The 12,077-nt window shown below is 45.9% G+C and overlaps 1 protein-coding gene across 1 annotated transcript in view; it reads left to right on the forward strand.

Annotated features, from left to right (window-relative positions):
• The window catches only part of Pde11a (phosphodiesterase 11A), a 347,781-nt gene extending 336,125 nt beyond the window's left edge, over positions 1 to 11,656 (forward strand). Inside the window, exon 20 of the mRNA XM_051184429.1 lies at positions 11,501 to 11,656. Within this exon, the coding sequence (XP_051040386.1) occupies positions 11,501 to 11,656 (156 nt within the window). The remainder of the gene's footprint in view (positions 1 to 11,500) is intronic.
• Positions 11,657 to 12,077: the final 421 nt, after the last annotated feature.

Here is a 12,077-nt window from a genome sequence, read left to right on the forward strand (position 1 = left end):
GTGACTATCTTTCATTATTTAGATCTTAAGATCTCCAGTCTCACTAACGCACACTCACATAACTGGCAACATGTTTTAACCTCTCACACAGCCGCCAGCTTGTCATTGCTCAATAGTAATACCATATGCAGAAAAGTTGTTTTTGAGGTTGGACAAAAGCAGTCCACCCTGCACGGTAAACACGAGGTAACAAACACTGAATTCACGCGAGGGGGAAACACCCCGTTGCAGGTTTTCCTCTCAGGGGTTACCTGGATCATGCCAGGCTAAATGATTGCTAGCAGCTAGCTAGCTGACCCCTCTGTGCCCCCTTCCCTACAAGCTACAATTGTGCATCGACTGTGCCACCAGAGGGAGCTGACATCCTTCTCCGGTGCCTGCTGGGCCCACAAATCAGGACAGGATGAGACCATTCAACCTTCTAAGAAAAATGGCCCTCTCTGCTGAGCAGGCTGGTGCTCAGGGAAAGGGCAACACCTGCCGACTCTAACTTGAAGTGGGAAGGGCTGTTGGGTGAGTAACGGTACCATGTTTCTACGTGGAGGAAGGTGGGACGCCGGTAAGCCAGCCACCAGTTCAGAGTTTTTTGGGGGGAGAAATTCAGATGAGACCTAGAGATGGAAGAGAATAAGGAGCAAGAGAGTGCTCAGGATAGGTCAGCAGTAATGGGACTGAGCGGCTTCTGTGGCTCGAGAGCAGAGAGGGGCTGTAGGCCGATAGCTGTCCCCAGGGCAATGGGGCAGGGAGGTTAGGTAGGAACCCTTCTAGCGTCTATATTTATTCTAAGAGGTTGGGATGTTTGGGATCTCTGGCAAAGTCCATTCCAAACTCTACCCTCAGGGTGCCAAGGGACAGGCCTCTCCCCGGGAGTTGCCGGAGTCCAGACTCTCCCCCTAAAAAGCTCGCCTTTGGTGGTTCCACCCCCCGAGGGCATTAATAGCCCCCACCTCTGTCTGGGTACACCTCTTGGTCTGCTCTTATCCCAGATTAAGCCTGGATTTATTAACTTGGTTTGATTGGCTTATTGCATCAATGGTGGCAGATTTCCAGTAATCAGGACTTTTTAAATTTAATGGGGGGTGGGGAGGTGTGTGATGCCAAAGGCACATGTCCTCTTCTCTACCTGCCATGGTAGAGTTCTAGTTAGTCTTCGTGACACTTGAATGATAATGTCTTCCATCTTTTGGGGTGTGTGCACATGACAACTCTGTGACTTTTCCTGCGGGATGGTGGGTGTCACAGGAGTTCAGTTTGTTCAAGGATAAGATGATTAGAACATCCTGCCATCTTCACAGACAATCAGAAAACAGAGACATAACTATGACATCATTCATAGTCTGCCACTAGCACAGAAAATGATAACCATAAATAGCCCATCTGGACTGCTGTGCTAAGGCACAAGGAAACCTAGACCCACTATCTTTTTGAGCACATGGCTGTCTTGTTAAAGTTTGCCATTGTAGCTCCAGCCATTAAATTGAACAACAGCAAGGAGACGAGGATAACAATGAGGAAACACACCTCCCAGTTGAGTGCAATCCTCTCAAGCATTGTCCCTGAAATTCTGCCTTGTGGCTTCTGCTTGCATCTAAGTTCAAGGAAGGCTAAAATGCATACTGGACAGGCAGCTTGCAAACTCTGCCAGAAATGCATAGTGTCAACAGAATAAATGACAGTGTCCCCAGAGAGGGCAAAGGTTAAAGGGCAGAGTCTCTCGACCCTTTTGCTGTGGCCAAGAAATAATGACAAACAGTAGAATTCTCCCTGGGCTGCTCTAAGCCTACTGAGTCAGCCCTGGGGGTCACAGCCTCTGCAGGGGCCTGTTCTCACTTCTACCCTTCTTCCCACCTCCAGCCCTGGAGCTTGACAGCTTTCGAGCCTGTTCCTGATTTGCAGGGTGGCCTCTCTCCTGCTGACTTCCCTGGCATGAGTCTGCAACCTCTGCAGGACTGAGTTCTGTTGAGGACGTGGATGGGGAAATTCTATTCTGTGGTGGACAAACAAGACCTGCCCAGAAATCCATTTTTCTTTTTTTTAACTCTCATGTTCAGGGTTGCTGTACACAAAGTCATATGCTGGCATCACAATTATGGAAGCTGGTGACCAGGGTGGACTCTGGATTCCAAAATCCATGTCCAAACCCCAACACTGTCTTCCCCAGGCAAATTATGTAACATCTCTGGGCCAGCGACTTTTTCATTGGTGTTGTTTTGGTGGGTTTTTTGGTTTGGTTGGTTCCTTTGTTTGTTTGTTTGTTTGTTGTCCATAAAATGGGAGAATAAGGACATATCTCTTGCTGGTTGCATGAGGACTTAATAAGGAAAAATTATATGAAGCATGAATACAGGACCTGACGGGGTTACATGTGTAATGGATGTAAATGTTTATTCTTTATTTCTAGACTTTTGAAAATTACACAAATGGATGCTCTAAGGCTAGCGTTAATGTGAAAACATTTCTTTCAAGAAGTCTGGGCTTGTTTCTACGTTCACTACTGTTTGATTATTTGCTTTTCCAAGTACGGTTTAAAAACTGCTGGGCGCCTCATACGGTAGTTAATACATTATCTTAAGCAATTTAATGCAAATTAATTTTTACACAACCTTGAGTTTCAAAAGCCATTGGACTGGGGAGGGAAAGAGTGATGTTTAGGAGACTGTTTGCTGTCTCCATCTGGACCCTGGAGCAGCCCCATCTGCTCTCACGGGTACTACCAGCTCTCAGCAGCTCCCCTGCCAAACAGCATGTGGAGCATTTAAACTCAAGAGTGCGCTTGAGTGCATGGAAAGATGGATGTGTCAGGTTTTCCCGGAAATATAAGGGAATTCACAGGCATTTCAAAGTTCTGGTTTTGAACTGTCACCTAAGTTAGACACCAGGTTTATAGTTTGTTTTATTTCTGAATTTCTTTCTCTCACATGATCTGATAGGGTCACGAGAATGACAATTCTCATTCTCTGATAGGGTTTCTCAGGCTGTGTTTGAGAGTGTTGGGCTTGTTCTGCTAGGTGAGTACATGGACACTCAGTGGGAGCCACTAAATGGTTCAGGAGAGCAAGCTTGAGACCCTTTGAAAGCTGATTGGACTGGAGCAAAAGGGAGGCAGGGAGACTAGTTAGGGTGCTATCACACAATTCAGATGGGGGAGCACGGCACCTGAAGGGGGGCTGTAGCATTAGCAACAGACAGAAGTACAAAGACCCTTCGGGGAGGGGTAAATAGCTTGGTGACTTCTGCATGCAAGTGAAAGGGGAGTACTGTGCTTTTCAGAGTGGAACCACTGAATGGATGACAAGGCTCAGCTCCCGAGAGAGTGGCCCCGTGAGCAGATAGAGGGCTGAGGGAAGGTGATGAGTTCAGCTACACACGCTCACGTCACTGTGTCCAGCCGTGAGAGGACATGGGAGAGGAGTGGCTCGAATATGACTCACGGCCCACTGTATCATTGCAATGTGACACGTCCAGTGCGGGGCTGTATCTGTTAACTCATCAATAATCTTTGCCTCTGGAACCTAGAAGTTCAGCCGTTCACTGGTCTATCCGTTAAGACTTGCTACACTTGGCTGCTTCATTCTGAAGTCTCGCACCACAAATGGAAACCTCTGTTTCTCAGAGACACCCTTGCCCCGGTACCCTTCAGTCAGTCGTATGAACCTGAGACAACCTGAAGGCCTGTCACTGCTGCTGTGCCCCTTGCTTGCCCCACCCTGTCTGGGTGGCTGTGTCAGATGCACATAGTGTCTGGGCTTCTCCATTTCAAACTCCCAGTCCCTAAACGACCCCTGACATTTTCACTCAGAAAGGAAGCAATCACAGTGGCAGAACAATGCTACGAAACATTCATTCCTGAGATGAGCACTAACTCAAATCGTCCATTTTATCAAGAACCAAGGAGGCAGAGATGTAGCCTTGCCTAACACACCCTGGGTTTAACCCTGGGCAATTATAAAAAAAAAAAAGGGGGGGGGGAGTATTTCGAAAAGTACTCTGAATTCTTTCCATTCCATAAGTTGCCTCTCAGTTTCTAATAGTTCTCTTTCAAAAGGTACTGGTAAGAAATGGCAGAAAACGCTGACATACTGCTAGCAGTTTGGAACTATAACTCAACAACAACAATCTCCATCCCTAAAAATGAATATCCAGCCCAGAGAGCCTCCTCAGATATTATTAAAGTACTAATGATATATTTGGGCACACCCACATTGAGAACACTCAGGTTGGCATCCACAATGCATCTAAACTGGCTCGTTCTTCCTCGCTCCGGCTTTCCTTGGTCCATAACAAGAATACCCTTTACCCAACAGCAGGTGCACTCTGCAGTGGGTCAAGACACCTTGCTTCATGGGAAGACCCTGTTTGTCGTTCTCACCCCTGATTCAGACCACCTAACCCTTGCATTCTTCACCCAGAGCATCAACAGCTGCTTCTGTCATCATGAGCTTCTCATAGAAAGTGCAAAGCTTGCATTCATTGTCCATTTCAATGACTCATTGGCTGGGAGGGGGATACTCAACTTCATCTTGACAGGGGCTACCATCTAGGAGGCCACACACACACAGACACACAGACACACACACACACACACACATACACATACACACACACAGAGAGAGAGACAGCATTAAAATACATTTTAAGTATGAAAAATATGATTGGAGAGCTAGATAGCATGCTTCAGGTCTGCATACAAAGGAAGATGACAGGAGGCTTCTGAGAGAAGATGGAGCAGGATTCGAGTGGTCAAGGAGGACTAGTTGTCTAGGGAGAGGTCAGCCATGCAGTCCTTTAAATCAGGGAAACTTCACTAAGACCCTGCTCAGTCTCTCACTATGTGATGACAAAGAAGCCATTTGACCTTGTTGAATTGCAATATCCTTACCTATAAAGAGACGATAAAGGGACCTACTACACAGAACTGCCATGACACTTCTGTGAGATAATGGCATCAAGCACCTAGCCCTATCCTAGTGCAGTGGATGTTAATTGCATAAACCCTCCTCATCTCTTTTTCTCAGATGTCATCAGAAATGTAAAACAGGGAGCATCATTTGGCTTTATCTACTATCACTCTTTTCAGGGCCTTAATATAAACAATAGCTAGGGTCTGTATTTTTATTCTCTTGATAGCTTAGTTAATATAAGCCTCATACCCTGTATCTCAGACATTGTTTATATGTATTGATTTAGCAGAATCTATCAACATGCAAATTCACATACTCTTTGACCCTGAAATACTAATTCTATGATTTGACCTGATGGTCCTCATCTACAAAATGGCTTCATACAGGATATCCTTGACACCACTACTTAGAATGGGCAAATTCAAACAACACGTAATTTCCATTAACAACAGAGAACTAGTTTGACAAATTTGACAGCTGTAGAACACTAGGTAGCCATAAAAAAAATCAAATAAAATAAAATCTCATTGTTCACTTATACAGGTAAAATGTTTCTTGAGGGCTACACAAACAGCTGATCATATCTATTGTCTCTTGGGATAAAGACTCAGTGACTGGGGCAGTGTAACAGGGAGTCTTTGCTGCATCTTTTGTACTCTTGTGTATCCCTTGATACACTGTTACCTATTGGAAATATACATAAAATACAGAATAAACTACATGTGCTCAGCACAAGAAAGCTCAACAATGGAGTGTGACTTTCAGAGCTGGGAAGGGGCCAGTTGTGGTGGTGCAGGAGGTAGAGGCAGGAAGATCACGAGTTCGAGGCTAGCACGGGCTACACATTTTCCTGGGAATTAACTCAAATGCAGAACTGTAAAAGGGGGAGTCCCCCAGCCACCCAGATGGCTAAGTATAAGGTACTTTCCATCCTGCAAAAAATATCCCAGTTGCTCCTGATGGATCGAGAGAGTGCTAGTCATATCAATAAGGTTGTCCCAAGAGACAAGCTGTGCATCCAACTTTTAGGCCCAATTGGATCAACACAAGAGCCATGAGTCCTACACCGCTCTGGAAGAGCCTGGTCTAAAGGAAGAACCCCAAGGATTATGCCCCTGGGAGTAAGTTACATGGCCAGAGACTTGAGCTCAGCACAGGAAGCAATATTCTAAAACCAAACAGTCAGAATAAAGATCTCCTTGGGACGGAGCGTGCTCATTGCTCCTGGGGTATTTAAATAGTGACTGAATGACCATGCACAGAGAAGATGGGCATCCTGTGACTGATGCAACCATCCTATGAGGCCTACATAGGTAACCATGGGTACTGTTCCCCTCTCTCTACATGAGGAAGGATTAATGTTCCCAGAACCATCAGGGATAATCTGCTGGTGGCAAACCTTCGGGAATGTTCACATCTGTATGTCCTACAGGCAGGTCTCTTGCTCATAGCAAGACCTGCAGTCACCATGAACCTTGTGGCGTGGGTTTGCAGACATTCCTTTCTCTGCTGCCACCACTAGTTCCTTGCCCTTACAGCCAACTTCGTTTTATGTAACAAATTTATAGTATCAAAGCAATTACTCCAGACTGGAACTTTGCGACTTTTGTCCAGAGTCAACACTTGTCCTAAGGAAGTGAGTCTCCCTGTGGCAATCCTATCTCAGGAGAAAACAAAGAGAGAGAAATCTGAGAAAGAGGTGTCTCTTCCCTATCCCAGTCTTATATTGCACACAAAGGTAGCAGAGAAAGAAGAAAGAAGAATATCTAGGAGGGAAAGCTGTTTGGGACTAAGCCAAACAAACTTAAGTGCTTTAAAGAATAAATTGGTGGAGTAATTCGAATCATGGGCAGGTGCTAGGAATGTAATTTAGTAAATGCTCGGGAACCTGCCAAAGAAGAGAAAAATGTGTTGCTTTGGAGATCATTTCCCAGCAGCTCCATAAAAGAAAACTGATTACAGGAATTTAATAAGTAAAACAGAGCCAGAAATAGTGTGATCAAATGAGTTTTTAATTACATTTCAAGCAGAAAAAATTCCAATTCGTGCTCCTGGGATTAAAAAAAAAATAAGTTCTAGAGAAATGCTTTTGTAGCAGGAAAATAGCATATACACTAATTTCCATAGGAATTACAGTAGTCACTTTAATTAAAAGGCTTGATCAAAGTAAAGAGGAGCCCGTGCCAAGGCACGCTCAATAAGACCATGGCAGTCATTGCTGCCTCTCACTATTGTCAAAAATAAATAAATAAATAAACAGACAAACACTGAGCATTAAGCAGGATTTGAGCATCTGCATTTTTCTAGTGGAAGAAAAGGGAATTTTTAATCACTGGGTTATTATGTTGCTTTGCTAAATTCGCATGCGAAATAAATGGTACATCAGATTTTAAATGAGATGTTTCTAGTTAGTGTGACAAAGATAACTGGAAAGAACACATGTGCGCGCCCATGTGCACGCGCACACACACACACACACACACACACACACACACATGGTTGGATGGGAGATGGGTAAGACTAAATATTACAGAGCTTTGATGTGAAGAGAAGAGGTACCTCAACCAGCAAGAGCCTCACTGTCCGTTCAGATGTGTTTGGGGGACAGGTCAGAGTTACTGACAGGTGGTTTGAGGTGTGCTTAGGGAAGGATATTTCAACATCTGTAGGACATACTGTTCTTTGAATGAGGACTTTGTTGCAGACCACTCCTTAACCACGGGGCACACTTAGAGAGTGCATTCTGGAAGATGTGCAGAAACGACTGTGGTTTTAGTCTCGGTTCAACTCTTGTAATGAATGGGACCCACCTGCAAAGAGTCTCCATGCGACCATGGTTGTTTTAATCCCTGGCCTAAGAAGTACAGCTCAATTAGAAGCATCAACTTTCTAAAGAAAAATACTTCTGCAGCCCCAGGCTCCTTCTATTAGTGTTGTGTAGAGAAAAGCAGTTTGGGCTAACCTTAGTTGTCATCGTGACTGACAACATAGAAAGAGGAAACTGCAACAGAACTACCCCTGTCAGATTTGCCTGTGGGCATGTCCATAAATGGTGCCATTCCTGGGAGGGTGGGGCCAGCTCATATATGAAAAACAGCTGACAAGCCAGGAGAAGCAAGCCAAATGAAGCAACACTCCCCCATGGTCTCTAGTTCAGTTCCTGCCTTGGCTTCCATTGATGATGAACTGTAACCTATAAAATCACTCTGAGTTTGAGTCCAGCCTAGTCTGTACACCAAGTTCTAGGCTAGGCTAGCCAAGGCAATGACTTAAAAAAAAAAAAAAAAAAAAAGAAGCAACAACCAAAAAAATGGACTGTCACCCAAATCTTTTTTTTTCTACTGCTGGAGCCTGAATGAGGGGTTTTCCACAGACAAAGATTCTACCATTAGATTGTCTAGAATATAAGATGGCCCCTAGGCACTTTGCTATGTATGTTCTGTGTGAATGATTTTACTGATATTTATTATTTATATTTATTCACATGTAGATACTTAACAGATGTTTTTGCTAATCATATCTTACTGGTTGAATATGTGGAAGTCTTTCATGATAAGCAGTAAGACTTATTAAAATATGGGGGGGGGAGAGAGACAAAATATCAAGACTAAAGTTGTAGCTCAGAGGTAGAGTACTTGCCCAGCACGAACAAGGCCTTGGGTTTGATCCCTAATGCTACAGGTAAATAAATTCATAAAAAGCATTTAACAGAGAGAAAAAGACTAAGTTTAAAACTTTCCAGGGGGTGCCAATCATTGGTGGCGCATGCCTTTAATCCCAGCACTCAGGAGACAGAGGCAGGAGGATCTCTGTAAGTTCAAGGCCAGCCTGATCTACAGAGCTAGTCCTAGGACAGGCTACAAAGCAATAACAGAGAAACCTGTCTAGAAAACAAACAAACAAACAAAACCTTTCTCATGGAACAGAGAATAACAAGGCTTTCCCAGTTGTCAGGGTATTTGTTCTCTATGTCCTTCTGACCTGTAAGATGGTTAGCTACTGATACTTAGCCTGAGCTCTCTGAATCTGTTCTAACCCCAGTTCACAGGCAATGTCTTCGGCCCACCCTATCATGCCCCTCCTCTGGGTAGACTGATTCGAAAACTACAGAAGGCTCATGAGCATCCAGTTCTAAAGAGACAGCATACTGTCTCATTCCACTGCCAGGGGCCATGCAGGGTTTCTCGGGTCAGAAGCCACTCACACCACTTGGAAGTAGGGATCTCTTCTCTTAAAAAAGAGTAATTGAATGCAAAAGAATATATTAGAAGGACCTATGGCTCTTGGGCAATTAAGGCCCCGAGGCATCAGTTCCATGAGCCTAGGTATCCATCTGCCCTGTGTGATCATGGCTCACATTTCCCCTCTCCTCATCTCCCCCATACCTCTCCACTCCTCTCTCTCACACCCTGTTCCCTTGGCATCATATCCGTTTCCATACATGTTACTACTAGAGTGAAAACACATGTTTGAATTAAAAGGAATATAAGGCTTAAAAGGGCCGTATAATCCCTCTTGCATCCCCCCCACCCCACTGAAGAAAATAAAACAAAGTAAGCAAGCAAGCATACAAAGCAACAACAAAAGAAAACACAATAAACCAAAACAGAACAAAAACCACACCTGAAACAGAAAAATCTCTGCTTCTCCTTCTTCCTCTCTATCACCTCTTCATCTGTCCTGGTGACATTGGAGGCTTTGGTGTATCATATAGTATACCCCTTTGTCCCATCAGCTTGACCAGCAACTGTCCATTGCAATAAGCCACTGGTCTGTTTCAAGGCCTCTGGGTTTTTGTTCACCATCCTCACTGGATCTTCACTGGAGCTCTTCTGGGGTATCCTGTGTTTTGGGGATCTTTCCAGTATCATTCCTCAGGACCAGTTCCTTCATGAGCACCAGCAGGATCTAGATGGGGTAGATTCTAGGTCAACCCAGGACCTGGTGATGGGCCTGGGTGTTAGCCAGGGAGGACGGATTGAGCCACTAAGGCCACCTACCCTGGATGTGGTGGTGGAGTGAGCCCACTACACTCATGCCCTCAGGCTAGGTTCATCCTCACCTGTAGTGAGGGGTGGGGGCCTTCTCTCCCAAGTGCAGGGACCAACTGATCTGCTATAGTGGGCAGTGAAAGGCAAGGCCAGCTATCCCAGGGCCGTGAAGGGTGGGGCTGGCTCAATATATCCTTCTGGAATGATTCCTAAAGCCTCCTAAGGTGACATAGGCCACAGACATCAACACAGACCCAGCTATGGCTGGACCATGGAATTAGACATGGATGGCCCTTGGCAGCAGCTTAGGCCCGGATGACATCCTGGCTCTGGGTGGAGGGAAAGGCCACCCAGGTGAGAACGGTTCTGGCAGCCATGTGGTGGCCTGATACTACCAAGGTCTCAGGTCCTGGCCCCAACCCTGGGCTTCGGTGTAACTATTAGTGGCAATGCAGGACCCAGACTTGAGGTCAGACTCCCAGCCATGGTAGGACCATGGACCCCAATATGGTCCTTTAGCAGCAGCTGGGTCACCACTGCACCCAGTGGCAGGAACATCAGACATCAGCACAGACCCCGGGTGCAGTTGGGCCAAGGACCCTGACATGGCCCTCAGCTGCAGCTCAGGCAGAGACATCCCCATGTCACTGAGTAGCAGTGCAAATCATTCAGATATGGGTGCAACCTTGTTCTTGGATACCAAACCAGACTCGGGTGATTGGTTTGATCCCAGGCTTCTTCATGGCTCTAGGTGGCAAACAGAGCCATGCATGCCAATCATGACCCTGGCTGCTACAGAGCTATGGACCCAGACATGGCTCTCGGTGGCAGCCTGAGCCCAGATGACATCCTGGCCCCGGTGGTGGCACAGGCCACCCATGTCATTATGGCATCTGCTGTGGTGTGGCCTTCAGATCCCACCCAAGCCGCAGGCTCCAGCCCGGATCCTGGGCCTCTGTATGGGCCCTAGCAGTAACTTGTGCCACAGAGTTCAATGCAGACCCAAGCTGCAACAGGGCTACAGACCCAGACATGACCTGGTCAACATCCTTGTTTCTGAGTGGTAGCTCCGGGCAGTCACTCCAGGTTAATCTGTATGTTCTGCATGACCACAGCCCCTTTTGCTTTTGGAAATTGAGTCCCTCCTCTTGCCTTGGGAATTTCCCTGGTCTTTCTTATGTGGGAAAGTTCATCAGGCATCTGTGACAGATGCCATCCCAAGGTTACTTTTTTAAAATTTTTAAGTTCACAGCCTACTGATAGGCAAAACTCTCTGGCAGGCAAAGATATGGTTACTAATAGATGAAGGTGAGCTGCATTTTTTGTCTTCTGTTTTGTGCGATGTACTTGTAAACTCAGATGGAGCCTACAAGCCTGCCTTTCCCTCTGGTAGTGCATGGCCATCTTGTTTATTTCATTCTCAGCACAGGCTTTGTGGATAGAACATAATCGTGTTGGACGCATGCCTACTTCTCAGAAACAGTTTGTGTTTACCAAAGTAACGTTTCCTTTCACCTGTTTCCATCCCCCTTATAAACAGGAGGAGGAAAGGTAATCATATCCATGACCCATTTCTCTCTCTCTCCACACTTTTCTCCTTTATTTTAGGCCTTGGTGAAGGTCAATGCAAAATTGAAGCCGATGCTGGATTCAGTGGCTGCCAACCGAAGGAAGTGGGAGGAGTTACATCAAAAAAGACTACAGGTCTCTGCTGCCTCCCCGGACCCTGTGAGTCTCCTAGCAGCAGGAGAGGATGGATTGTAAACCACCCAGAGCCTCGTGCAACCCTGTGACCTGGAGGGTCCTCTGCAGCCTGAAGGATCAGCTTCAGCAGCCGCATCGACCCTTTCTTTCAGCTCAGTCCTAAAGAGCAGACTGTGTAGACTGGACCAGGAAGCACACAAAAAGTGTGCTTGGCAGCAGAGCAATGGACGGATGAAGGGCAGAGTCAGGCAGAGAACTTGACCCTCGACTTTCCGTGATGACCCCACACGGATGGATTTGGATCCATGAGCCTGAGGGCTATCAGCCCCACTCATTCTGAGTTGAGGGGACATCGTGGTAAAAGCGTCACTAACACTGTTTTTCTTTCATATATGGCACTTTTCTGTTATAAGCACTTCCCTGCTTTGGAGCTTTGGAGCAGAACTTTGCGCCAGACCAAGAATTCAGATTTGCATCTTAG

Source organism: Phodopus roborovskii, unplaced genomic scaffold (assembly GCF_943737965.1).
Source record: "Phodopus roborovskii unplaced genomic scaffold, PHOROB, whole genome shotgun sequence".
Lineage (NCBI taxonomy): Eukaryota > Metazoa > Chordata > Mammalia > Rodentia > Cricetidae > Phodopus > Phodopus roborovskii.